The 26,728-nt window shown below is 41.1% G+C and overlaps 1 protein-coding gene across 1 annotated transcript in view; it reads right to left on the reverse strand.

Moving 5' to 3' along the window:
- Positions 1-1,429: 1,429 nt before the first annotated feature.
- XRCC2 (X-ray repair cross complementing 2) overlaps positions 1,430-26,728 on the reverse strand; it is a gene marked incomplete at its 5' end in the record, with an annotated part of 40,139 nt that continues 14,840 nt past the window's right edge. The window contains 2 exons of the mRNA XM_084897549.1: positions 1,430-3,007; positions 18,492-18,573. Of these exons, the coding sequence (XP_084753675.1) occupies positions 2,289-3,007; positions 18,492-18,573 (801 nt within the window). The 3' untranslated portion in view covers positions 1,430-2,288. The remainder of the gene's footprint in view (positions 3,008-18,491; positions 18,574-26,728) is intronic.

Here is a 26,728-nt window from a genome sequence, read left to right on the forward strand (position 1 = left end):
CAAATCCTGACCCCCCCCACTGCTGAGGACCGCCCAGCCTGGCTACCTGCAGGCCAGCATGCTCTGGATCCAGACGACACCTGCGTAAGTCGAGGACTGGGGAACTGCAGATGAGCTAGAGGCCCAGGGCACATGGCAGGGCACAGACAACAGATGCCACATCTGCTGTACCTGTTTCAGGGAAAATACTAGCTTCAGTTTTGGTTTCTTTGCTTTGCGAGATTAGAAAAGTTAAGAGTTGACAGTTTTAGCTTAATACTCTCATTTCTTGCCCCAGCCGGTTTTGCTCAGTGATTAGCGTGTCGGCCTGGGACTAAAGTCTATCAGGTTTGATTCCCAGTCAAGGGCACATACCTCAGTTTCAGGCAAAATCCCAGGCCCTGGTCGGAGCGTGTGCAGGAGACAACCAATGGATGTGTCTCTCTCACACCAATGTTTCTCTCTGTCTCTCCCCCTCCCCCTTCCACTCTCTCTAAAAATTAATGAAAAAATTATCCTCGGGCGAGTATTAACAAAAAAAATAAAAAATACTGTCATTTCTTTCTACTTTACCCACAGGATACCTCAAACATGTGCATCATGACTTAAGACCATCTGACAAATTGTATGAGTGCTGGCATCATTCTATTAAATATTGACGTATTTCATCTTTTCTTGGGTTAAAATGTACAAATATATCTAAGTTCTAAGGTTTTCCTGCTCTAGCCAGGCCGGTGTTACTCAGGGGTTGATTGTCAACCTACGACCCAGGATGTCATGATCCATTCCTGGTCAGGGCACATGCCTCAGTTGCAGGCTTCATCCCCAGTGGGGACATGTAGGAGGCAGCCAACTCTTAATTCTCTCTCATCACTGATGTTTCTCTCTCTCTCCCTCCCTTTCTGAAATCAATAAAAAATATATTAAAAACAAATAAAATTTTCCTGTCCTGTCTACTGCAGTTCAGTACCTTCCGTGCCCCTTGAGGTGTGTGCTCCCCTCTGGCCATCACTGGACCGGAGCATATAGACCTGTCCAGCTCTCAGCTGGAATGATTCATCTCACTCCAGGGTACATCTGGACTATTCTAAATGAGAAAATACTAGTAACACACAGTTCTAACATCTATCTATCACTTAAGGAGGAGCTGAAAATTTCAAAACCACTCTCCACAGAATTCCCTGGGTGGGTATCTTCTTTCCCTGTGTCCAAAAAATTATACAAAAGCCCAACTCCATCTTGGAATTCAGCTTAACTAACTCGGTTAAAACGCTCCGACTTCCCGTAGTTGGTGGTGTGAAAGGCAAATGGGTAGACTTGTTTCCATCGCTTTTACAAAAATAACAGCTCTACAGAAACATTTTTCAAAGTCACAGCTTCCTAAAAGAGTTACCTGAGAAATTTATTTCCTAAACAAATAACTACATAACTGAATTCCAGAAATGTGACACAAAGTTATGAAAATCCATTTTATTTAGACTGAAGGGAGTATATTATTTATTTAGTTTTAAAACAAACTTAGCCCTCGCCCACATGTTCAGTGGTTAGAGCGTCGGCCTGTGCACAGGGATGCTGGGGATGGGCAGCAGGGGGTGGGATGGTGGTGGGGTAGCAGGTGTGATTCCCAATCAAAGACGTGCACCTGGGTTGCAGTTCTGATCCCCACCCCTGGACCGGGCGTGTGTGGGAGGCAACAAATCAATGAGTCTCTGTCACATAGATGTTTCTCTCTCTCTCTCTCTCTCTCTCTCTTGCTCCCTCCTGTCCCCTTTTCCTTCTACTCTCTTTAGAATCAATGGAAAAAATATCCTCAATCCTGCCGAAACCGGTTTTGCTCAGTGGATAGAGCGTTGGCCTGCGGGACTGAAAGGTCCCAGGTTCGATTCCGGTCAAGGACATGTACAATGATTGCGGGCACATCCCCGGTGGGGAGTGTGCAGGAGGCAGTTGGTCGATGATTCTCTCTCATTGATGTTTCTGGCTCTCTATCCCTCTCCCTTTCTCTCTGTAAAAAAAATCAATAAAATAAAAAAATATTCTCAATCCTTGGGTAAAAATTAAAAAATTAATAAAATAAACTTAGTATATAATTTGTTAATATCACTTTGAGTAAACTTCAATGAATTCTGAGGTTTACTGTATTAGTTTAAAAAATCCATTAGAAATACTATTATGCTAATTCCCTTAGAGTTTAAAATTTCAGAATTGAATCACTTTAGCCTATTTAAGACTTTTTTCCTCTTTATTTTATTTTTTCTCAAGACTTTTAAAAACTTGCATAATATCCTGCAAGAGTATTTTGATATATATCAACAAAATTCTACCCCACTTTCTCTAATAATAAAAACGTATTTTTTAAAAGTGTTGCTTTTTAAATTACGTGAAACTAAAGAAAATTGGTGACTGGCTTTAGAGTCATCTTTGGAGAAAAACAGCCTCTGCTTGACCAGCTGCTGCCATGCCTTGCAGAGGTAGGGTCTGTAGTCCACACTCGCATCGGTCGGGCGCTTAAAGCCAGAGGAAGCAGCTTCGGTGGAGGTTGAGGTTTTTTGCATTATACTCTGAGTTGTTGCAAAAAGAACCAAGCGATACTCATTGACAAGCTTCTCTAGGAGCTGAGAACACTTCTTCAGAGTAGACTCCTGTAAGTTAACACTCTCTCCGCCATTGGCTCGGTCTATCCAGTAGAAAGCAGACAAGCTGTCCAAAATCAAAAGGCAGAGAGAGGGGTGACTACAAAACATGGCTTCTAGTGAGTAGAGTGTGAGCAGCAACTGGCTGCTACTGCAGCAGTACACCAAAAACAGCCTGCCCAGGCAGAATTTTATCATTTCTTCAGAGCTCTGGGAGAGTCTGTGCTCAAGAATTGTAACAAGCCGAAGCAGATCGAAGTGGTAATCTGTATCAATAAATAAGACTTCTATTTCCAGCCCACCTGCTGATTGTGGAAGAATGCACCGCGCTGTTAAATGATAAAGCATTTCTGTCTTTCCTGTTCCTTCTGGACCATGAAATTCAAGAATATCACCTGTGTAAAATGTAAAGATGTCAGTCAAAATGCAGCAGCACAATAAGAGCAGGCTACAAGTGAAAAGTCTCCAAAATGTTTAAAAAGACATTTGCTAGAACGTAAAAGAAAATCTAAGTCCATTTGCCAAAACGGATCTGTAAAGGCACATACAAATACACCGGGCAATCGTCATTGGAAAAGCAGGATGACTGACCGCTGACAGCAGTCCGGGGTTTCCTGGGAAGGGTCTGGTGCACGCACAGTGAGGCGGTGACACGGACAGTGAGGAACGAAGGGCCTTAGACCGGGCCTTTCAAACACTCTACTGATTACAGAGGTGCACGCTCTTTCTGGCAATTGATCTCCCAATACCCATCCTCTCCTTTTCCCTTATATATGAAACCCCAATCAGGAAGATAATGCGCCCAACTTAAAAAACCATTTTCTTAGTCTCCCTTGCAAAGAGGGGTCAGCAGGTACCTCAGCTGTTGACAGTGAGACATGCGCAGAGTCTGCTGGGATTTTACGTTTGGCTTTCCTGACCCAGGCGCCACTTCTGCTCTCCCACTCCCTTCCTTTAAGGTGAAGAGCCACCTTGAAACAGTGAGGAGGGAAGGTGGACTCTCAGGGGCAGACCTGAGGAGGTGGAGCAGGAAGCAAGAAGCAAAGGCACCCAGGAGCAGGTATGCACAGCCTGCCTTGGTGCCACTTCTGATTGGGGAAAATAAGCCTCTATCTGGTAAGCCACTACGCTGGACTTCTGTTACATGCAGATGGAATAGCCCCAACGAGGGCTTCTCAGGGTCACTGGCATTGTGGGCGAACAATTCTGGACGGCGCAGGTTCACACGGATGGGGTGGTGGGAGCCCGCAGCTCTCAGGTCTTCCATGCCGGTAGCGTCCGTCCACTGTGTCACATGGCCACCCTGCCGCGTGTGTGAGTCTCTCTGGAAACTGCTCAGAGGAATGGCACCTGCACTGGGAACTACCTCCTACATTATTAACCAGTCACTGCTCTGAACTTCTGCACACTCTCTCTCTACAGTTCCATATCGCTTCCCCTGAGGACAGCACAGACTAAAGCACCCGGAACACGGTCCTGCCTACACAGCTTCTCAAAACCCACCCCACAGTGGCCTTCCAATTCTTGTGACACCAAAACTACTGTGATTTGATTTATGACTGACCCACAAAATTGAAAGCACTGTTTTAAAATGCAGATTCTTAGGCCCCAAACAAATTATAGAGCCTGAAAATCCAATTACTTTATTTCCTGTCATTATTTATAAGTCATTAAATGTTGAAACAAATAATGTGTAAGAAATCTAGCAAGTTGTCACCAACCTATATTTAAAGTAGTATAAAACTTCAGCCAATTTTTTCTACAATCTTACATACAATTTACAATTCAAAATGGAGTGAAACTATTTCCACATTAACAATTGTTCATGGACACTTTTATTAAAAGCTGACATAGTGACTATAACTATACTCGACCCAGACGTTTGGTTTACTCTCTGCTACCATATTTCTGGGGAGCTAAGCTGCCCCCAGATGAATCTCTCACTAATAATATAGGAAAATAAACTACATACACAAGATGAAGAAACATATGAACGGTAGTGCAGGAAAGTTAAAAACAGTTTAGCAAGATGAGTCTGAAATGGTTTGCAGGACACAGTGGCCCGTGCAGAAGCTCGATGGGGAACAGCGGCACCCTGCACCAAATCCTCTCCTCCCGCTCAGAAGAGGAGCAGAGAGGCTGATGAGCATTTCACGAATGACAAGGGAAATCTTCATCATGGCACCTTGGATCCTAGTAACAAGTAGGAATAGCAAATCCCATCATCTTCATGATCAAATCTGTCGCACTATTTAATTTTGACTATTTACTTGATGATATTTCTTTTTTTTTTTTTAATATATTTTATTGATTTTGTACAGAGAGGAAGGGAGAGAGATAGAGAGTTAGAAACATCGATGAGAGAGAGTCATCGATCAGCTGCCACCTGCACACCCCCCACTGGGGATGTGCCTGCAACCAAGGTACATGCCCTTGACCGGAATCGAACCCGGGACCCTTCAGTCCCCAAGCCAACGCTCTATCAATTGAGCCAAACGGGTCCGGCGATGTTATTTCTTGTTGGCGATAGAATATTCAAGGTTGGGGCTTGAATATTCTATCCCCAACACAAACACAGTATCTTTTTCATCAGCTGGTTTTCTTCTTAAGAACTTCCTGAGCAACATCTAAAGCAGTGTTTCCCAAACTTCTCTCATGATGAGAATCACCTGGTGGAGTTGTTAAAACACAGATTCCTGAATCCCAACTAAGAAGTGCTAAACTAGAATTTTTGAGAACATATAGGTAAAATTGCATACCTAACTTAGTGCTCTGTATATAACATCTGTCTTAGAGCACTAGTTAAGTATACAATTTTACCTATATGTTCCCAAAAATTCTAGTTTAGCACTTCTTAGTTGGGATTCAGGAATCTGTGTTTTAGCAACTCCACCAGGTGATTCTCATCATGAGAGAAGTTTGGGAAACACTGATCTAAAGAATGAAAACGTGCCGAAACCGGTTTGGCTCAATGGATAGAGCGTCGGCTTGGGGACTGAAGGGTCCCGGGTTCGATTCCGGTCAAGGGCATGTACCTTGGTTGCGGGCATATCCCCAGTAGGGGGTGTGCAAGAGGCAGCTGACCGATGACTCTCTCATCGATGTTTCTAGCTCTCTATCTCTCTCCCTTTCTCTCTGTACAAAATCAATAAAATATATTAAAAGAATGAAAACGTAAGTCCTGACTGGGGGAGGATTACAGGCCCACAGTGAATGCTGGCACATGGATTTAGAAGGGAAATAGGTCTGCCAGTGAGGACAGGTGGGCTTGAGGGGTGGCTTTGTTTAGCAGACAGAGCTCAGCAGGTGTGAATGCCCACAACCCAGGCCCGGAACAAGGCGCTAACAGCAGAAGGAGCAGGAACGGAACAATGTATCAGTGCTAGTCTAGCCCCGCCTGCTGCCCCTGCCCAACAGCTGACACTCAGCTTCTGTCAGGTGTTCAGCCCCTTCTCCCATTCCTAAGGTGATGGTAGTGACTTAAAAGTTCTGAGACAGACTCAAAAGTACCCACACAGATAATACATAAGCACATAGGGATTTTTAACTTACATAATTCATGTAAATACCCTAACGTGAATTTACCTTCCAAGTAGTATGTTGAGATGGATCTCCAAGACTCAGAAAATAAAAATGTCCTACAGCTGCTAGGACTTAAGATTCAAGACAGTAATCAGATGCTGGACTCGGAAGTCTGGGAGAAAGGTACACAGAAATAGAGAACAGCTACAGGGAGAGAAGTCAGATAAAACAGAAATTCCATAGAAAAACCAGGAGGAAAACAGCACAGAAGCTTTAGGATGTGAAGTGGTAGTTAAGTAATTAATGAAGCAGGAAAGACCTAACAGTGAGAAATGGGAGGGAAGGATCACAGAACTGGTCCTGGACAGTGGCCTTAAAGAAGTAAATGAGGATTGGTAAGATATGTACACACATAATACCTTAATAATAATAATAATAAAAAAGAAAGCTAAAAAGAAAAAAAAGTAAATGAATAGTTTGCAAAACCACATTTAATATAAATATTAGTTTATGAACCAAACTTCTAGAATGGAGCAACTCAGAAGATGGACTGGCAGGCACTGCAGGGAACATTCATGCAGTTGGAGGAACAGCAAGGAGAAGCCAGGGAGCCATGAGGAGTTACAGAAAGCATACAATGGTTTATGCTCATCGACAAAGTAAAAGAATTCAACAGCAGTTTTGTGAGGCTAGAGAGTGAAATGAGGATCATTTAAGGCAGTGTTTCCCAAACTTCTCTCATGATGAGAATCACCTGGTGGAGTTGTTAAAACACAGATTCCTGAATCCCAACTAAGAAGTGCTAAACTAGAATTTTTGAGAACATATAGGTAAAATTGCATACCTAACTTAGTGCTCTGTATATAAAATCTGTCTTAGAGCACTAGTTAAGTTTAAGTGAAGTTTAAGGTTAAGTACTTGGTAAGTACTTAAGTTAGGTAAAATTGCATACCTAACTTAGTGCTCTGTATATAAAATCTGTCTTAGAGCACTAGTTAAGTATACAATTTTTTTGGAGAAAGGGGCAATGCTCATAACAAATTTCAGCACAACTCGAAAGAGTAAGTCTTTGAGAGAGCTTTCCTACACGGTTTGATAAGGAAAATAGCTGATATAAGTAGGTGGATTCCTTAGTTCTGTGGTTTGGCATAAATGAAACTGAAGTGAAGTTTAAGGTTAAGTACTTGGTTAAGAGGTTATTAGGTATATAAAATACTCTTCTCCTTTTATAGATTAACTAGAGGTCCAGTGGATGAAATTCATGCACGGGTATGGTACCTAGTGACTGCCAGCTGGGGACGCCTCTCTTTCCTCGGCTGCCTGCTGCCAACGCAGCTGGCCCCGTCCCCTGGTCGAACTCCTGGTTGACATCCCACACAAGGGGACAGTTTGCATATTAGGCTTTTATTATATAGGATAAACAAAGCAGGTAAAAAGGTAATATATACAAACTGAAGAAGTAAAATCTATAAACTTGTAAATTATACATGAATATTATCATTAATGTCCTTGAGTTAGGTTCCCTACAAATGTTTAATGATGAACTGAAATCAGTTTCACTGATTTTATAAACATTTACTACCTAATCATAAGATCAAAAATTATATTCAAACTTTACATTCTATAGAGGGAACACAGGCCTTTCAAGTGTATTTGAAGTCACTAGCTCATGTGTTTCTGTGAGCTGCTACCAAAAAAATGCAGCCTTGTCCAATGAAAGTACTGGGTCTGACAACTGGTAGAAAAAAACAAACAAACAAACAAACAAACAAACCTGTACAGATAGGCACTTGGCAAACTGAATCAGAAAATCTGGATGGTTTGGCCTTGCTAGCTACTCTCACAAACAGAATGCTGAACGGGGTTTGGGTAACAGATTGTCAGAGTGAGTTCATAAATCTAAACATCCTTCAAAATGAGGAAAAGAAAAGTCTAAAAATACATCATCTTGGGAACAACTTACTAACTGTACAATGAATATGTTGGATTTGCAGATAATCATCATAGAACTAAAGAGGTCATTACTATCTGAAAAAGCATTAAAAATATGGTTAGTCCGAGCCTGTTTGGCTCAGTGGATAGAGCATTGGTTTGTGGACCAAAGGGTCTTCAGGTTCAATACCAGTCAAGGGCACGTACCTTGGTTGCAGGCTCCTCCCCAGCCCTGGCTCTGGTCAGGGCTCGTGCAGGAGGCAACCAATTGATGTGTTTCTCTCACATCAATATTTCTCTGTCTTTCCCTCTCTCTAAAAATCAATGGAAAAATATCCTTGGGTGAGAATTAAAAAATAAAAAACATTTGTATATGTTTACAACAGCATTAGACTCGTATAACCCCTAAATCTCTATTGCTTCTACGTGAGCTTCCCTGTAACAATTTCTAATAAAATATTATTGTTGATAAGTAATCTTTATAATCCTAGTCTTGTGTCTGCCATTGCTCCAATGGGTATTCATCTAATTAGTGTTACAGCTATAAGATGTATGAAAATTTTGAGTAAACTTTGTAGATGACCGAATAAGATGGCATTTTTAAAGTTTCTATAAATGTGGATTCAAATGTATAAGGTAAATTGCAATCCCATGTTTCAACATCAACTTCATAAGGTTCTACTTATCCTTCCTGACAGAATAGAAAGGCAGCTCAACCTTTTGTCTAATAGGTTTGATCCAAACTTGTCTATTATTGACTAGAGGCCCAGTGCATGAAATGCGTGCACTTGAGGAATGGGGGTCCCTCAGCCCAGCCTGCATGCCCTCTCGCATCCCTCAGGGGACATGTGCCTGTCAGCTTAGGCCTGATCCCGCCTCGTTCCTTACTGCCGGCCTATGGCAGAGGCTGCGTGTGCCATCTGTGAGCCCGGCTTCTGGCTGAGCAGCACTCCCCCTGTGGGAGGGCACTGACCACCGGAAGCAGCTCCTACATTGAGCAGTTGCCCCTGGTGTCATATGCATCATAGCGACCTGTCATTCTGCCACTCAGTCGATTTGTATATTAGGCTTTTATTATACAGGATAGTTTAGAATTTTACTTGCTAACAGATCTGTTCTGCAAAAAATATTACAGGTAATCTTTCAGGTTGCATGAAAGCACAGTAGACAGTAACTTGAATCCAAATGAATTCATAAAGAAAAATAAATGTAACCACATAAGTATACAGAGAAGACAGTGTAAATGTGTTTGTAACTTTTTTTCTTCTATCTCATTTAAGAAGCAATGTGCTCCAACCTGGACCAGGGATCAAGTATGCAACTGAGGTATGGAGATACCTGCACCTGACCAGAATTGAACCCAAGATGCTTCAGTCCATGGGCTGATGCTCTACACACTGAGCCAAAGCAGCTAGGGCAAATATGTAATTTGTAACAGCACAATGCAAGAAAAAAGGAATGGAGATATATGGTAACAAAGTTTTTGTAAAATACTCAGATTAAGTGGTATTAATCCAAACTAAATTGCTATAAATTAAGATGTTATCGGTCAGCTGCCTCCTGCACAGATCCTATTGGGGATGTGCCCGTAACCAGGGTGTATGCCCTTGGCTGGAATCGAGCCCGGGACCCTTCAGTCTGCAGGTCGACAAGTAGCAAATATATATATTTTTAAAAATATATTTTATTGGTTTTTTTGCGGAGAGGAGGAGAGGGGAATAGAGAGTTGGAAACATCGATCGGCTGCTTCCTGCGCGCCACCTGCTGGGGATGTGCCCGCAGCCGGGGTGCATGCCCTTGACTGGAGTCGAGCCTGGGACCCCTCGGTCCGCAGGCCTACGCTCTGTCCACTGAGCCAAACCGGTTTCGGCTAACTAGTAAATATTTTAGCAATCGATGGCCACCTCATTAGTCTTGGACTGACTTGTTTGGTGTCCACACAGGAAATATTTCACTTTGGGAGAACAAGACAAATAGGTTTATTTGTGTGACACTTATTAATCTGTGCAGTTATTCAGTGTCTGGTAAGTAAATGTTCAAGAAAAATATTAACTTTTATTAAAATGTTCTATTATTTTATGTTAACGATGACTCATTTATTTCAGTCCTTTGTATTCAGCATGTCTCTATCGAAATAAATCTACGGCCAAAAACCGGTTTGGCTCGGTGGATGGAGCGTCGGCCTGTGGACTGGGGGGTCCTGGGTTCGGTGCTGGTAGGGGGCGTGTGCCTTGGTTGCGGGCACATACCCGGTGGAGGGTGTGCAGGAGGCAGCTGATCGATGATTCTCTCTCATCGATGTTTCTGGCTCTCTGTCCCTCTCTCTTCTTCTCTGAAAAAAAATCAATGAAATTTAATAAATAAAGTATAAAAAGTAGGCACGAAAAAAAAAATTAAGATGTTAATTGTAATCCTCAGGGTCTACTAATAGAAAAAGTATATATATATATATATATATATATATTTTTTTTTTTTTAAATAAAAAGGATGACAGAAAATTAAAATTGTATACTAGAAAATGTCTATTAGACACAAAAGACAATAAAGCAGACTAGAGAAACAAAAAGCACCCAAGACATATATAAACAGACAACAAAATGGCAGTCATAAATCCTATCCTACTGTTAAATTCACTAACTATAAATGGTTTAAACAATGGAAACAGAAGGCAGAGATTGGCAAAATGGAATAAAAAAACATGACCCAACAATAGGCTGGCTAAAACCGGTACACTTTACAGTCCAAGTTACAAACAGGTTGATAGTAAAAGGACAGAAAAAGACCTACTATATAAACAATATCCAACAGAAAGCTAAAGTGACTATACTATTATTACACAAAATGTATTTTAGATAAAAACTATAATTAGACAAGGAATGTATTTTTACTGTGATAAAACTGGAGTACACACTTCAGTAGTGTTAAGTACATTCACATTATTGTGAAACAGATCTCCAGAAATTTTTCATCTTATAAAACTGGAAGTCTGTTTTAATTGAATAATTCTTCTTCCCCCTCTCTGACCTAGACCTTGGTAACCACCATTCTACTTTCTGTTTCTACAAATATGACAATTTTAGATACTTCATATAAGTGGAATCATGTAAGTATTTTTCTTTTTGTGACTGGCTTATTTCACTTAGCATCTCCTCAGGGTTCATCCATGTTGCAGCATGTGACAGGATTTCCTTCCTTTTTTTAATATATTTTATTGATTTTTTACAGAGAGAAAGAGAGAGAGACAGAGTTAGAGACATCAATGAGAGAGAATCATTGATCAGCTGCCTCTTGCAAACTCCCCACCGGGGATGTGCCCGCAACCAAGGCACATGCCCTTGACCGGAATTGAACCTGGGACCCCTCAGTCCACAGGCCGACGCTCTATCCACTGAGCCAAACCGGTTTCGGCAGGATTTCCTTCCTTTTTAAGGCTGGAATTGTATTCCACTGAATGTATGTGCCACATTTTAACTATTCATCTACTGAACATCTGGATTGCTAAAATTTCTTAGCTACTGTGAATAGTGCTGCTATGAACATGGGTGTGAAATTATCTCTTTTATACCCTGCTTTAAATTATTTTGGATACTCAGAAACAGAACTGTTGGATCATATAGTAGCTCTAGTTTATTTATTTACTAGAGGCCCGGTGCATGAATTCATGCACCAGTGGGGTCCCTTGGCCTGGCCTGTGGGATTGGGCAGAAACCGGCTCTGTGACATCCCTCAAATGATTCTGAATTTCAAGAGGGCACAGGCTAGGCCAAGGGACCCCATTAGTGCATGATCGGGGCCAGGGAGGGACGCGGGAGGTTGGCCAGCCAGGGAGATACTGCAGGAGGGCTCCAGGGCGTGTCCATCTCTCTCAGTCCCGATTGGCCAGACCCCAGCAGCATGCTTACCTAAAGTCAGAGCATCTTCCCCCTGGTGGTCAGTGCACATCATAATGACTGGTCGATTGGTTGACTGTCTGGCCCCTGATGGTCAGTGCATGTCATTGCAAGTGGTTGAGTGGCCTTAGCATATCATTAGCATATTATACTTTGATTGGATGAATAGATAACTGGACACTTAGCATATCAGGCTTTTATTATATAGGATTTTTATTATTTTAAATATATTTTTATTGATTTGAGAGAGGAAGAAGGAGAGAGAGAGAGAAAGTGCTAGAAACATTAATGATGAGAGAGAATCACTGATTGGCTGCCTCTTGCATGGCCCACACCTGGTCATGTGCCCTTGACCGGAATTGAACCTGTAACCCTTCAGGCCGATGCTCTATCCACTGAGAAAACTGGCTAGAGCTAGTTTTACTTTTTTAAGGAACCTCCATACTGTTTTCCATGGTAGGTGTACCATTTTACAATTCCATCAATAGTGAATAAGGGTTCGAATTTTTCCACATTCTCAACAACACTTTTTGTTTTCTTTTTTTTTTGATGGGTGTGAGGTGACAAAGAAAGACATTTTATAAAGATAAATGAGTCAACCCATCAATAAGATATCACAAACACTTCTTTATGTCCAAAGAACATGTCACAAAAAGTGGCAGACTAAAAAAAGTAGACAATTCAACAATAATAGTTGAAGACTTTAATACATACTTTCAATAATGAATAGAACTAGTCAGCCGAAACTGGTTTGGCTCAGTGGATAGAGCATCAACCTGCGGACTGAAAAGTCCCAGGTTCGATTCCGGTCATGGGCAAGTACCTTGGTTGCGGGCACATCCCTGGTGAGGGGTGTGCAAGAAGCAGCTGATTGATGATTCTCTCTCATTGATGTTTCTAACTCTCTATCCCTCTCTTTCCCTCTCTGTAAAAAAAAGATCAATAAAATATATTAAAATAAATAAATAAATAAATAAATAAATAAATAAATAAATAAAATACTTCTCTCCTGGTTAAAAAAAAAAAAAAAGAACTAGTCAGATCAGTACAGAAACAGAAGACCTGAACAACACTAAAAACCAATTAGAACTAAGAGACATCAATAAAACATTTGAATACACAATCTTCTCAAGTGCATATAGAACATTCTCTAGGATAGACCATAAGTTTGGCCATAAAAAAAAAAGTCTCAATAATTTAAAAAGAATGAAAGCACAAATGTTCTCTAATCAGAAAACAATAAAAATAGAAACAAGGAAAACTGTAAATCTTTTTAAAAATATTTTTTAATATATTTTATTGATTTTTTACAGAGAGGAAGAGAGAGGGATAGAGAGCTAGAAACATCAATGAGAGAGAATCATCGATCAGCTGCCTCTTGCACACCCCTCACTGGGGATGTGCCCACAACCAAGGTACATGGCCTTGACCGGAATCCAACCTGGGACCTTTCAGTCCGCAGGCCGACGCTCTATCCACTGAGCCAAACCGGTTTCGGCAAAAAATATATTTTTATTGATTTCAGAGTGGAAGGGAAAAGGAGAGAGAGAATCATGAACTGGCTGCCCTCTGCATGCCCTACACTGGGGATCAAGCCCACAACCTGGGCATATGCCATGACTGTGACCTCCTGGTTCATAGGTCTGTGCTCAACCAGAGCCATGCCGGCTGGGCTGTAAATGTTCTTGATCTTGAATTAGACAATAGCTTCTTAACTATACCAAAAGCATAAGCAAGAACACACACAGAAAAACAGGTAAAGTGGACTTCATCAAAATTAAAAACTTTGTGCTTAAATGGACACCATCAAGATAGTCCAAAGACAATCCACAAAATAAAAAAAAATAGAAAAATATTTGCCAATCATATATTTGATAAGAGTCTTGTATCTAGAATATTTAAAGGGCTCTTACAACTCACTAATAAAAAGACAATCCAATTTTTAAAATGGGCAAAAGATTTGACAAATATAAATTGTCAATAAACACATACAAAGATGCTTAACATCACTAGTCATCATGGAAATGTAATGAAAAACACAAGATATCACTGAATATTCACTAGAAAGGCTATAATAAAAAAGCCAGACAAAAACATTTATTTGCAGGATGTGGGGCAAGTAAAAAGAGCAGCTTTGGAAAGAACAGTCTGGTGGTTGCATAAAAGGTTCAACACAAAGTTATCATACGACCTAATAGTCCCTTCCATAGGCATTACCCTAGAGAAATGAAAACATATCCAAAGAAAAACTTGTACAAAAATAATCACAGCATTATTTGTAACAACCAAAAAGTAGAAACAGCCGAAACCGGTTTGGCTCAATGGATAGAGCGTCGGCTTGGGGACTGAAGGGTCCCGGGTTCGATTCCGGTCAAGGGCATGTACCTTGGTTGCGGGCATATCCCCAGTAGGGGTGTGCAAGAGGCAGCTGATCGATGACTCTCTCTCATCGATGTTTCTAACTCTCTATCTCTCTCCCTTCCTCTCTGTAAAAAATCAATAAAATATATATTTTAAAAAAAAAAAGTAGAAACAACCCAAATGACATCAACTGATGAATGGATAAATAAAATGTAGTATACCCATACATGGAATATTATTCAACAATAAAAAGGGGTGAACTACTGATGTAAGCTACAATATGACGAACCTTGAAAAGATTATGCAAAGTAAAAGAAACTTGTCACAGAAGATCATATAATATATGGCTCCAATTATATAAAATGTCAAGAAAAGACAAATTGATAGAGTCAGGAGGTAGATTAGCAGTTGCCTAGGGTTGAGGGTGTGGGAAGAAGTGGGGAGTAACTAACAGGCTCAAGTTTCCTGTGGGGTGATGAAAATGTTCTAAAATGAAACGTGGGGGTGGCTGTATAACTGTGTGAATACTAAAAAAATCACTGAATTGTACACTTAAATGAACTGCATCTCTATAAAACTGTTACAGTTCATTAAAAAAACCAACAACCTAAGCACATTACCTTCTTTATAAGTTTTCTCTAGGGTAGCAGTGCTAATGGAACAAGTAGATATGTATTTTTCTGACTGTAGAAATATTAACAGAACAGGGTGCCTGAGTCTTTCCTGTGATTCTCAAACTTCTAAAGAATAATTTTTTTAAAATTCCCACAAATATTGTGTTGGAATAAAAGAGCTCAGTTTATTCTGAAGATTTACCGCAGAAAAGCCAAACTTAATTTCATCTAACGTAGATAAAGCAGGCTTCAGTGTCCTGTCAGCCCTGGCAGGTATATCAGTGGTTAGAGCACTAGCCTGTGCACTAAAGAGTTGCAGGTTTCATTCCTGGTCAAGGGCATGTACCTGGGTTGCAGGCTCATTTTCCTGGCCCTGGTCAGGGCTCATGTGAAAGGCAATGAACTGGCATGCCTCTCTCATATTGATGTTTCTCTCTCTCAAAGGGCTGGCACATAGCACAGACTTACTCAGACTCACTCCCTGAGCTCCAGCACGAGGACAGAAGCTTAAAAGAATCCAGGGACATACAGGGAGAAATTAACTTGTCTGGCATCAGACCAAGAACTGGGGGTAGCTTTGTACCAGACAGAAGTACTGGCAGGGGACAATGTTCCTTTGCTGAGACCTCCCTGCCACAAAGCCAACCAGCAGTCACCATACCTGAGTCTCCATCAGCCTGCAGCTGATTCTGAGACCCCACCCCATCCAATGTGCAGCCGCACCCAAGCTGTTTGCGATGGCTTTTTCATATTAAGAGCCTGTCCTAGCTCAGGCTTCAGACTCCTTGTCTCCCGGACACACAGCACCTGACCTCAGCATGCCCCATGGTCCTGTACTAGCAGCAGCCTGCCTTCTCCTGGGCGTCTCCAAGCCCAACACAAGTAGCAGCCATCTAAAGATTGCTCTGTAACTCATGCCAGGTAGCCCCAGGCAGGACTCAGGCAGGAGCTGGAGATGGCTATATACCTCCCAAGAAGCCCCACAGCCAGTGCATCTAGAGATCAGCTTCAGACTATGTCAGATTACAGCCTTACCACATCCAGTAGCAAAACACTCAAGGGGCAGACTCAGTGAGCACCAAAACCCACTGATGCAAGTCCTGCTCCATAAGTGTGTCTCCCACAGCAGCTCCCTCTCTGTAGTTGCAGCTGGTCCTCATAGCCAATTGGCCTGGGGGTCAATTCCTCTCAACAATGCCAACAGCAATCAAAGCTCAAATACAACAGGACTGTGCACACATGGGTGCACCTAGAGTGCCCAACTCAGATGACTGGGGAGGCTGAGCCACTGGACTCTATAAGACACAACTATACAAGGCCACTATACCAATTCTGGGAGACACAACAGCTCTATCTACTACATAGAAACAAACAAAGAGAAGCAGCCAAAATGTGGAGACAAATAAACATGTCAGAAATGAACGAAGAGAAGACATCGCCAGAAAAAAAGAACCAAATAAAATGGAAGCAAGCAAACTACCAGATGGAATTCACAACAATGGTATAAGGATGCTCTTAGAACTTAATGAGAACTTCAAGGAACTTTGTGAGAACATCAACAACATAACAAAGGATCAGTCAGAAATGAAGGATTCACTAACTGAAATGAAGAATAATTTATAGTAAATCAACAGTAGAGGATGCTAAGAATCAAATCAGCAAACTGGAATACGAGGAAGCAAAAAACACCCAGTCAGAAGAGCAAAAAGAAAAAAGAACCAAAAAGTATAAAGATAGTGAACAGTTATCCTCTGGGATAATTTTAAGCTTATCAACATTTGCTTCATGGTGGTGTTGGAAAGAGAAGAGAGAAATTAAAAACCTATTTGAAAAACAATGACAAAATTGCCTTAACTAGTGAAAGAAATAGACATACAAGTCCAGGAAATGCAGAGTCCTAAACAAGAGGAACCCAAAGAGGCTCACATCAAGACATATCATGATTAAGTTCTAGCTGGTTTGGCTCAGTGAATAGTGCGAACTGAAGGTCCTGGATTCAATCCTGGTCAAGGACACGTACCTTGGTTACAGGCTCCTTCCCAGTCTGGGCGTTGTTAGGGCACATGCAAGAGGCAACCAATCAATGTGCTTCTCTCCCATCGGTATTTCTCTCTGTCCTTCACTCTTTCTTCTACTCTCTCTAAAAATCAAGGAAAAAGTATGCTCCGGTGAGGACAAAAAAAAAAAAAAAAAAAAAAAAAAAAGACATATAATTAAAATGCCAAAGGTTAAAGACAAAGAGAGAATCTTAAAAGCTGCAAGAGAAAAGCCGTAAGTTAACTTTAGGGGAATACCCAAAGGACTATCAGCTGATTTCCCAACAGAAACTTTGCAGGCCAGAAGGAAGTGGCAAGAAATATTCAAAGTGAGGAAAATCAAGGACCTACAACCAAGATTATTCTACCCAGAAAAGCTATCATTTAGAATTGAAGATCAGATAAAGAACTTCACAGCCCAGCTGGTGTCACTCAGTGATTGAATGTCGACTTATGAATCCGGAGGTCATGGTTCAATTCCTGGTCAGGGCACATGTCCAGGTTGCAGGCTCAGTCCCTAGTAGGGGGTGTGCAGGAGGCAGCCAATCAATAATTCTCTCTCATTATAGATGTTTCTATTTCTCCCTCTCCCTTCCTCTGAAATTAAAAACAAAGAAACAAACCATTTTTTTTTTTTTAAAAGAGCTTCACAGATAAGAAAAAGCTAAAGGAGTTTATTACCACCAAACCAGTATTACATAAAATATTAAACTGAATAAAACAAAAATATTAAATTGAAGAAAAATGTGAACAATAAAATGACAAGATAGATACATATCTATCAATAATTGAATCTAAAAATAAAAAAATTAACAAGGAATCGAATGAACAAAATAAACTGATAAATAAAAATAGAACCAGAGACATGTAAACATGGAACAGACTGACAAATCTCAGAGGGATGACAAATCTCAGAGGGAAGGGGGTTGAAAGAGATCAACCAAAAAACTTATATGCATACATGCATTACCCATGGACACAAACAACAGGGTGGTGAAGACCTGTAATGGGAGGGATCTGGGTGGAGGAGGAAAATTGGGGGATAAAGGAAAGGGTTATCTGTAATACTCTCAACAATAAAGACTTAAAAAAGTTTTTATTTATTTATTGATTTTAGAGAAAGGAAGGGAGAGGGGTAACGAGATAGAAACATCAATCAATGAGAGAGATTCACAGTCCCCACTGGGGATGGAGCCCACAATGCAGGTATGTGTTCTGGGAATTGAACCATGACCTCCTAGTTCATGGGCCGAACTGACCAGGCTCAACAATAAAGATGTTAAAAAAATAAACAACATTCAAAAAGTTCGGAAACTTAAAAAAAAAAAAAAAGAAAATAAAAGAAATGAAAAAAATATTCTCAAGTGAGCTTTTTTTAAAAATTCTGTCATGATCTGTGTCATTTTAATTTTACAGTTGAACCCACAGAGACTCTTGCTAGGTACATGATTATATATGAAAAAAGTACTTTCATTTATAAAATTAATTTGTGACACGCCATTTGGTTTAAAGTTGTGTTTTTACCATGCACAGGTTCATCTTCATCGACAAACAGACAGGGTTCTATTTCTTTCAAGGACCGTCTACCTTCAAGCCGGGCAAGGAGCTTCAAAAGGAAAAAAAAAGAAGAAAAATCATTACCTAAAAATGTGATTATCTTGAAGATCTGCATTTATATAATTTTCCAAAAGACTATAAAAAAGGCTTTTCATAATTTTAAGGATGTGGAATTATGAAGTAGGAAATATAATTTAGGAGAAAAGATGTGTTCACTTGTTCAGATCATGTTTCATTTTTTGTCTATATACTCGGTACAAATGGTATGAATTCCTGCCCTCAAAGGAGCTGATGGCGTAGTCTGGGATAAAGAACCAAACTGCTAAATGCAAAGTATTTACCTTCCTTGTGCATTACCATCATCTTTTCTCTATACTTACTGTACGTGTTACACAGGTATCTGTCTGTCTGCGGTGGGAACTGGACACAGGAGAAAGGTGGAGGAAACGTCCTTGAGGGGCTCCTCCCTGAGTGAGTTAGGTATGTGGGGCAGAGGGGCCAAAGCGCAGAGGCTATAAACAGCACTGTGTGTAGGCCAACCATGAGCACAGTTGAATTGCTACAGTTTGTAGCACAAAACAGACAGGAGATAATGAAGTCCCAAAGAGCAGAGGTCGGATCCCAGAAGAGCTCAGATGCCGGCTCAGGAGCCTGCTCCTTGGCTTGTACACAGAGCAAGGGGTTCTCAGCTCCACAATGAGAAGCAGTCTGGATAATGCAGAGTAGACAGTCAGGACTCCAGAAGCAGACCTGCTATGTCATTTTCCTGGGCCTGAGGACCTCATCAGTAAAGTGAGGGTAACAAAGAGTATCTCCCTCACAAAATTGTTGAGAATCAAATGTGTTAAGATTGCTGCCTTGGGCCTGACTGGTTTGGCTCAGTGGATAGAGCGTCGGCCTGCGGACTGAAGAGTCCCAGGTTCGATTCCAGTCAAGGGCATATACCTTGGTTGCGGGCACATCCCCAGTGGGGGTTGTGCAGGAGGCAGCTGATCAATGTTTCTCTCTCATCAATGTTTCCAACTCTCTATCCCTCTCCCTTTCTCTCTGTAAAAAAATCACACTTTGAATGACTATTAAGTCTGTGTTTATGAATATACAGTTCACTTTCAAAATTTAAAAGAATCCACACAAATGAATAAGATTTTTGTCAATGCCTGTTTTCAAACTGATGACCATTCTGGTCCAGGCACTGCTGATAACACAAAGCAATGGAATCGCCCTCAGTACTTCAACTGTTCCCGGTTTTGTACTGTAAACTTTATCTTTTATGTATCCCCATTAAAAAGTCTAATGGACTAATTTTGTTCAAGGCTTAGTCTGGCTTCACCCATTATTTCAAATCAGTTAAATGTGTAAAGGAGTAGAGAATCCAAGATGGCTGCTCGCGTAGGCAACTAGCCGCAGCCACACACAACAATTTCAATAAAATACAACTAAAATATAAAATGGACATTACCCAGAACTACAGGAAAGTCGACTGACTGGAAATCCTACAACAAGAAGCAAGGAGAAAACCAGAAGGAAGCGCGGAGGAGCTGTAAAAGCCTAAGGTACGGAGACTTGAGGCACGCGGAGAGGACGGAGCCGGAGAGGAGGGAGGCCGAGTGCCTGGATGGCGTTCCCAAGCGGGAAGCAGAGAAAAGCTCCGATTGTGCTGGGCCCAGCTCCAACTGCTCTGAACCCCAATTCTAGGCCAGACCCTGGGGACCCAGGCTCACCCATAGGGAGCTGGGCTGTAAGGCGGAACCCCAGGGAACTGCGAGAGGAGGTCCTGGAGGCGCGCACAGTGCGCACAGAGAAGGGCTGGCCGGCTGTGCCGCGGGATTGCCCTGACGGGAAGGAGACAGGGGCTCCAGACTGCTCTGAACGCCACCTCCAACTCCACTTCCAACTGAACTGAACCCCAATACCGGACTCATTGGGGGAGAGCATAGACAGTTTGGCAGCAGGCGAAAATCGAGGGCACCTTTCTCTCAGAGGTGCTTGCAACAAGTACTGAAGGACCGAGTCTCAGGAGTCACATAGGGCGGGGCTGACGGAAGCCAAGGCTGTAGGCTCCACCCTGAAACCCCGCCCCATCAGGAAAGCTGCCTGCAAAAATGCCTAACCAAATAGATCACAAACGAAAGAAATGGAGGACAAAAAGCGACTGGATATAGAGTTCAAAACCACACTTATAAGGTTTTTCAAGAGTCTCCTAGAAAAGGCCGATAAAATAAATGAGACCTATGAGGATTTGAAAAGGGATCAACAAGAAATGATAAGGGATCAACAAGAAATAAAGAATACATTTATTTGAAATAAAAAATATTTTACAGAGTCCTAAAAACAGAATAGAAGATCGCAACAATCAAGTCAAAGATTTGGAACATAAAGAGCCAGAAGACACTCCTCTGCAGAAGCTAGAAGGCAAGAGAATCCAGAAAATTGAAGATGATGTAAGAAACCTCTGGGACAACTTCAAACGATCCAACATCAGAATTATGGGGGTCCAGAAGATGAAAGAGAGCAAGATATCGAAAACATACTGAAAGAAATAGTGACAGAAAACTTCCCCCACCTGGTGAAAGAATTGGACTTACAAGTCCAGGAAGCACACAGAACTCCAAACAAAAGGAATCCAAAGAGGACCACACCAAGACAAATCATAATTAAGATTCCAAGAGCAAAAGACAAAGAGAGAATATTAAAAGCAGCAAGAGCTAAGCAGGTAGTTACCTATAAAGGAGCACCTAAACGATTGTCAGCTGATTTCTCAACAGAAACCATGCATGCCAGACGGGAATGGCAAGAAATATTCAAGGTGATGAATAGTAAGAACCTACAGCCAAAGATAATCTATCCAGCAAAGCTATCACTCAGATTCGAAGGTCAGATAAAGAGCTTCACTAATAAAAAAAAGCTAAAGGAGTTCATCAACACCAAACCAGAATTATATGAATTGCTGAAGGGGGTTCTTTCAGAAGAGAAAGTAAATAAAGATAAAAATTATGAACAACAAATACGTAACTATCAAGTGAATCTAAAAACCAAGGAAACTAAAAAAAAAATCTGAGGAACAATATTAACTGTTGAATATAATAGAATCAGAGGTATGGAAGGGGAGTGAACTGATGATTCTTGGGGAAAAGGGGAGAGGGAGATGTGGGAAGAGACTGAACATAAACTGTGCACCTATGGATGAGGACAATGGGGGGTGGGGAAAGGACAGAGGGTGGGGTGAGAAGGGGGGGGGGGAAAGGAACATTTGTAATAAGATGAACAATAAAAATTTATTTAAAAAAAAAGTGTAAAGGAGTAAAAAATAAGTGAGTTATAAGTTATTAAAGTGTGTATTTTTTTGGGGGAAAGGGTGTCCTCCAAAAAATGTATACACATTTTAAATAATTATAAAGGCAGTGTTTGTATTTCAACTGCATTTTCAAACTCCCAGTAACATTTTAAGAAGAATTTTCTTTGTTTAAAGCTTAGCCTGGATATAAATAAATAAGTAAATAAATAAAGGAAGGAAGGAAGGAAGGAAGAAAGGAAGGAAGGAAACATCAATTAGGCTATCAGCTGTTAAAGGGTATATACATGTTTTGGGACAACTTATATAAACAGAAAAATATCCTAAAAATCTGACATAAACCTGAATGACTGTTATAGAAATTAAAATTAATGATATCTTCCCGACTTGAGGAATAAGTAAAAAGAAGCAAGTAGTCAATCTGGAGTTTGTTAAGCATCAAGGTAAAGGGAACCCAAATAAGTTCTGCCAGACTTGACAGTTAATCCTCTTAGGAAGATGAACACCTCAGGCAATCAGAGCTTGGGGATGGTAGCCATTATTAGATTTAACTATTCCTCTTGATTCTCTAAGCCAGCGTTTTTCAACCGCTGTTCCGCGGCACACTAGTGTGCCGCGAGATGTTGCCTGGTGTGCCGTAGGTGCAGACAAGACAAGAATTTTATAATTTTTCACTATTTTGTTTACTTAATATTTCATAATAAAGTAATTATAAAATACTTTCTTTGTGTTTATTTGATTCCTATTCAAGAGAATTACTTTATATATAGTCAATATAGGCACAGAGTTAAATTTTTTAACATTTTCTAATGGTGGTGTGCCTCGTGATTTTTTTCATGAAACAAGTGTGCCTTTGCCCAAAAAAGGTTGAAAAACACTGCTCTAAGCCAGCGGTCACCAACTTTTTGGACCTCACAGACCACCAGTGGTTAAGAACCACCGGTTGGCGACCACTGCTCTAAGCAACCTTTCTGAGGTCAAATTATTCTGGACACAATCATCTTCATCTATTTGACGATTTTATAAATATTCTGAAGTAATAGGTTTGGCATTTGGGTTGTAAATCAGTATCTCCTAGGTCTTATGATCATAATAACTATCTAAAACACTATTTGTGCTTACTGTTGAACCAGCAGTACATAATTTACACACATTCTCCCTTGTAATGGTAACATTCACTCTACTTATTATCATTCTGTTTTTCAGATGAGCAAACTAGCAGACAACACAGCCAGGGTTTAACTGAGATCGCTTGGCTCTCAAAGTCTGAGTTCTCCTTTGGTGCCACACAGCCTGAGTCAATCAATTATCATCAAGTCTATCAAATCTGAGGACAGGGCAAAATAGTCTTGGACCTACTGACTGAAGCTGAAACCAATCTGAGGTCCTATCAAGGCCATTATTCAGCCTCTCAATCATGTCCCTTAGTACTCCCTCTAACACCAAGCAGACTCAAATGTTTTCAACCGAAGCAGCATCACTTGAGCAAGCATGCCATCTGCAAAGGGACCATACTCAGTTACACAGAATTCCCTGGGACACACTTCAGGAAGCCAAATGTGTTCTAGGAACTGAGGTGCTGGGACACACAGAGGTAGCAGACAGAGTTCCTGTCCTCAAGGAATTTAATGCAGTCAAAAGGTTAAAAAAATTCAATAAAGTATGTTAAGTGCTGCAACAGATACTCACATGGGGGTGTGTGAAGGCATCAAAGAGGGGTGGTCAATCCTAACATGTAAGAGATACCTTTAATTCTGAATGAAAGATTGAACACATAGTTCTTTCAGGTCCATACAGAACGAGCAGTAATAATACAATGCTTTCCTTCTTTCTTCCCGGAACATCCTTCCCATGCCTGGTTTCTCAATTAAATTCCCTAAGGCCGACTAATGAACAAACAAAAATCCTACGCATTCTTCAAGGCTATTCCTATACTTAAGAGCACATTACCAGCCTGTCTTCCTGCTCTAGATGTAAAAGCTTAAAAGGGAAGGGTTGTATCTTGGCTTGCCACCAATTCCAAAAATGCAGAAACTGGTAAATCCAAGGTAAACAGGTAGGTAGAAGTGGGGGGAACTACTTAGATTTTCATATATTTGGATACTTTGTACAAATTTCCACTGAAAAGTCCATGAATATTCTTATGGTTATCATCAAAGTTCTTCATACTCACTAACAAAGTCCATTTTAGAGGCAATTATATACCTTCAATGCCTGCTAAGCAGAACACATATCATATAGATGTTTCTAAACATAGTTAGTTATGGAAATGCTTACACTCAAGCAGGAAGGAGTATTTAAAGATTGAATTAACTAGAAATTAGTGACATGAAGGCAAACGTGTATCTAAGACTTATTTGGATAAAAGCTCATTTTCCCTGACCTTTTATGATTCAGACCGTTTGCAAGATAGCTATCAGCAACAGGTCTTCAGCAAGTATGAGCTTCTACAAAAGCAGACTCTCTAACCACATATTCCTAACCTTGTCCACCCTACAATAGGACTGGACTTCTACCTACAAATTTAATGCAATTCTGCTTGGCCTGCGTGGCTCAGAAATTGATCACTGACCTATGAACCAGGTTCAATGCCAGGTCAGGGCCCATGCCTAGGTTGCAGGCTTAATCCCCAGTGTGGGTGGGCAGGAGGCAGCCGATCAATGATTCTGACTCTCTATCCTTCTCCCTTCTTCTCTGAAATCAACAAAAATATATAACACACACAAAACACCAAATTGAATACAATTCTGAATAGTTTTACTAATGATTTAAGGAGGAAATCTATGTCAAGCAAAAATGTGAACTATTTAACAGAGGGAAAGTAAGAGGAGCTAGAATGTGTAGAAAGAAAGGGAAAGCAGCAACTATGTTAACATGTATGTGACCAATGCAAATCTGACCCTTATCACGGTAATCCTTCAAATTAGAGGACTAGCCCTGGCCGGTAGATCAGATGGTAATCCTTCAAATTAGAGGACTAGCCCTGGCCGGTAGCTCAGATGGTTAGAGCATCACCCTAATATGCCAAGGTTGCAGGTTTGATCCCTGGTCAGGGCACACACAAGAATCAACCAATGAATGCATAAATAAGAAAAACAATAACAATAACAAAATTGATGTTTCTCACTCTCAAATCAATAAATTAAAAAATAGAGGACGAAATTTTTTTCACATGTAAAATTAGGCTCTTCTCAGCAGCTGCCAGGCTGGGAGCGGCCAGGCCCGGAGCAGCCGGGTCTGGTGCGGCCAGGCCAGGAGCAGTGGCTGCCAGGCTGGGAGCAGCCAGGCCCGGAGCAGCGGCTGACAGGCTGGGAGCGGCCAGGCCCGGAGCGGCCGGGACCGGAGCAACCGGGCCCAGAGCAGCCGGGTCAGGTGCGGCCAGGCCTGTAGCAGCAACAGCCAAGTCCAGAGCAACTAGGTCGGGAGCGGCAGTGACCAGACCCGGAGCAGCTGTTTGTGGAACGAACCAGAGCAACAGAGGCCAGGCCCGGAGCAGCCAGGCCCGAAACAGCTCGCTCCTCGCATGTACCTGCCCACGGCTGCCTCTCAGACATGGCTGGAAACTTTTGCGGGAACTTGAGGGTCTGCTGAATCAAGTGATGAAGGCTTAGATCTGGATGTGTTGAGTTAGTATAGCGCTGGGGTGTTGATCTGTGAGTGCCTTGGGTGGGGCCTGGATGAGGCTGGTTGACCTATTTGAAAATGTCTTTTGTGTGAAGTGTATCATTGGGCATGTGGAGGTATTATTGATATGAGAAAATGCTAAGTAACAGATTTACTATCTGAAAAGGGATTTACTATCGGGGAAAGGGAGGGAGGAAGAGACTGAACATAAACTGTGCACCTATGGATGAGGACAATGGGGAATGGGGAGGGGGCAGAGGGTCGAGTGGGAACCTGGTGGAGGGGGGAAGAAATGAGGAACCTTTGTAATAATATGAACAATAAAGATTGATTAAAAAAAATAAATAAATAAATAAAAAAATAAAATTAGGCTCTTCTGACACTTTGAAAATTAAATAATTTGGGGGGGAGGGGAAGACATAGTACTAGGCCTAGCTCTTCAATAATGTGTTTGTCTCAATTATATGTAAAAGACAACTATTACTCATATACTGGGTATACTAGTTAATAATGCAGATTTTGTAATCAAAGAAAACATGGTAATTTCAAGAGAAACATCAAAAGTGCTTTATTCAAAGTAATGTCCATTGCTAGCTACACATTTCTCCCATCTTACAGATAATTTGTGGATACTGTCCCAATAGAATTTTTCTTGTTTTGAGGCAAACCATTCAGAGACTCAATTTTCCACTTCTTCATATGTTTTGAAATGCTGCTCAGAAAGTGCGTGTGCCATCGATCAGAACAAGTGGTCATCTGAAGGAGCAAGGTCTGATGAATATAGCAGGTGGGTTAATACTTCCCAGGCAAGATCTTTTAACGTGTCTTAAAAAAAAAATATATATATATATATATATATATATATATATATATATATATATATATATATAAAATTGATTTTTTAACAGAGAGGAAGGGAGAGGGATAGAGAGTCAGAAACATCAATGAGAGAGAAACATCGATCAGCTGCCTCCTGCACACTCCCTACTGGGTAGGTGCCCATAACCAAGGTACATGCCCTTGATGGGAATAGAACCTGGGACCCTTAAGTCCGAAGGCCAACACTCTATCCACTGAGCCAAACTGGTTAGGGCTAATGTGTCTTTAACTGGCTTTGAAGTGTGTGATGGTGTGTCATCATGAAGCAAAATTACTTTGCTGTGTCTTCTAGAACCTTCTGGTAGTTTCATGATCAAAGCATGGTTCAAATTGATTATTTGTTGTCCGTAGTGATCAATATTAATGGTTTCACCTGGTTTTAGAAGTTCATAATACACACCTTCTTCAT

This window comes from Pipistrellus hanaki (genome assembly GCF_964339955.1).
Source record: "Pipistrellus hanaki genome assembly, chromosome: 10".
NCBI classification, from domain to species: domain Eukaryota; kingdom Metazoa; phylum Chordata; class Mammalia; order Chiroptera; family Vespertilionidae; genus Pipistrellus; species Pipistrellus hanaki.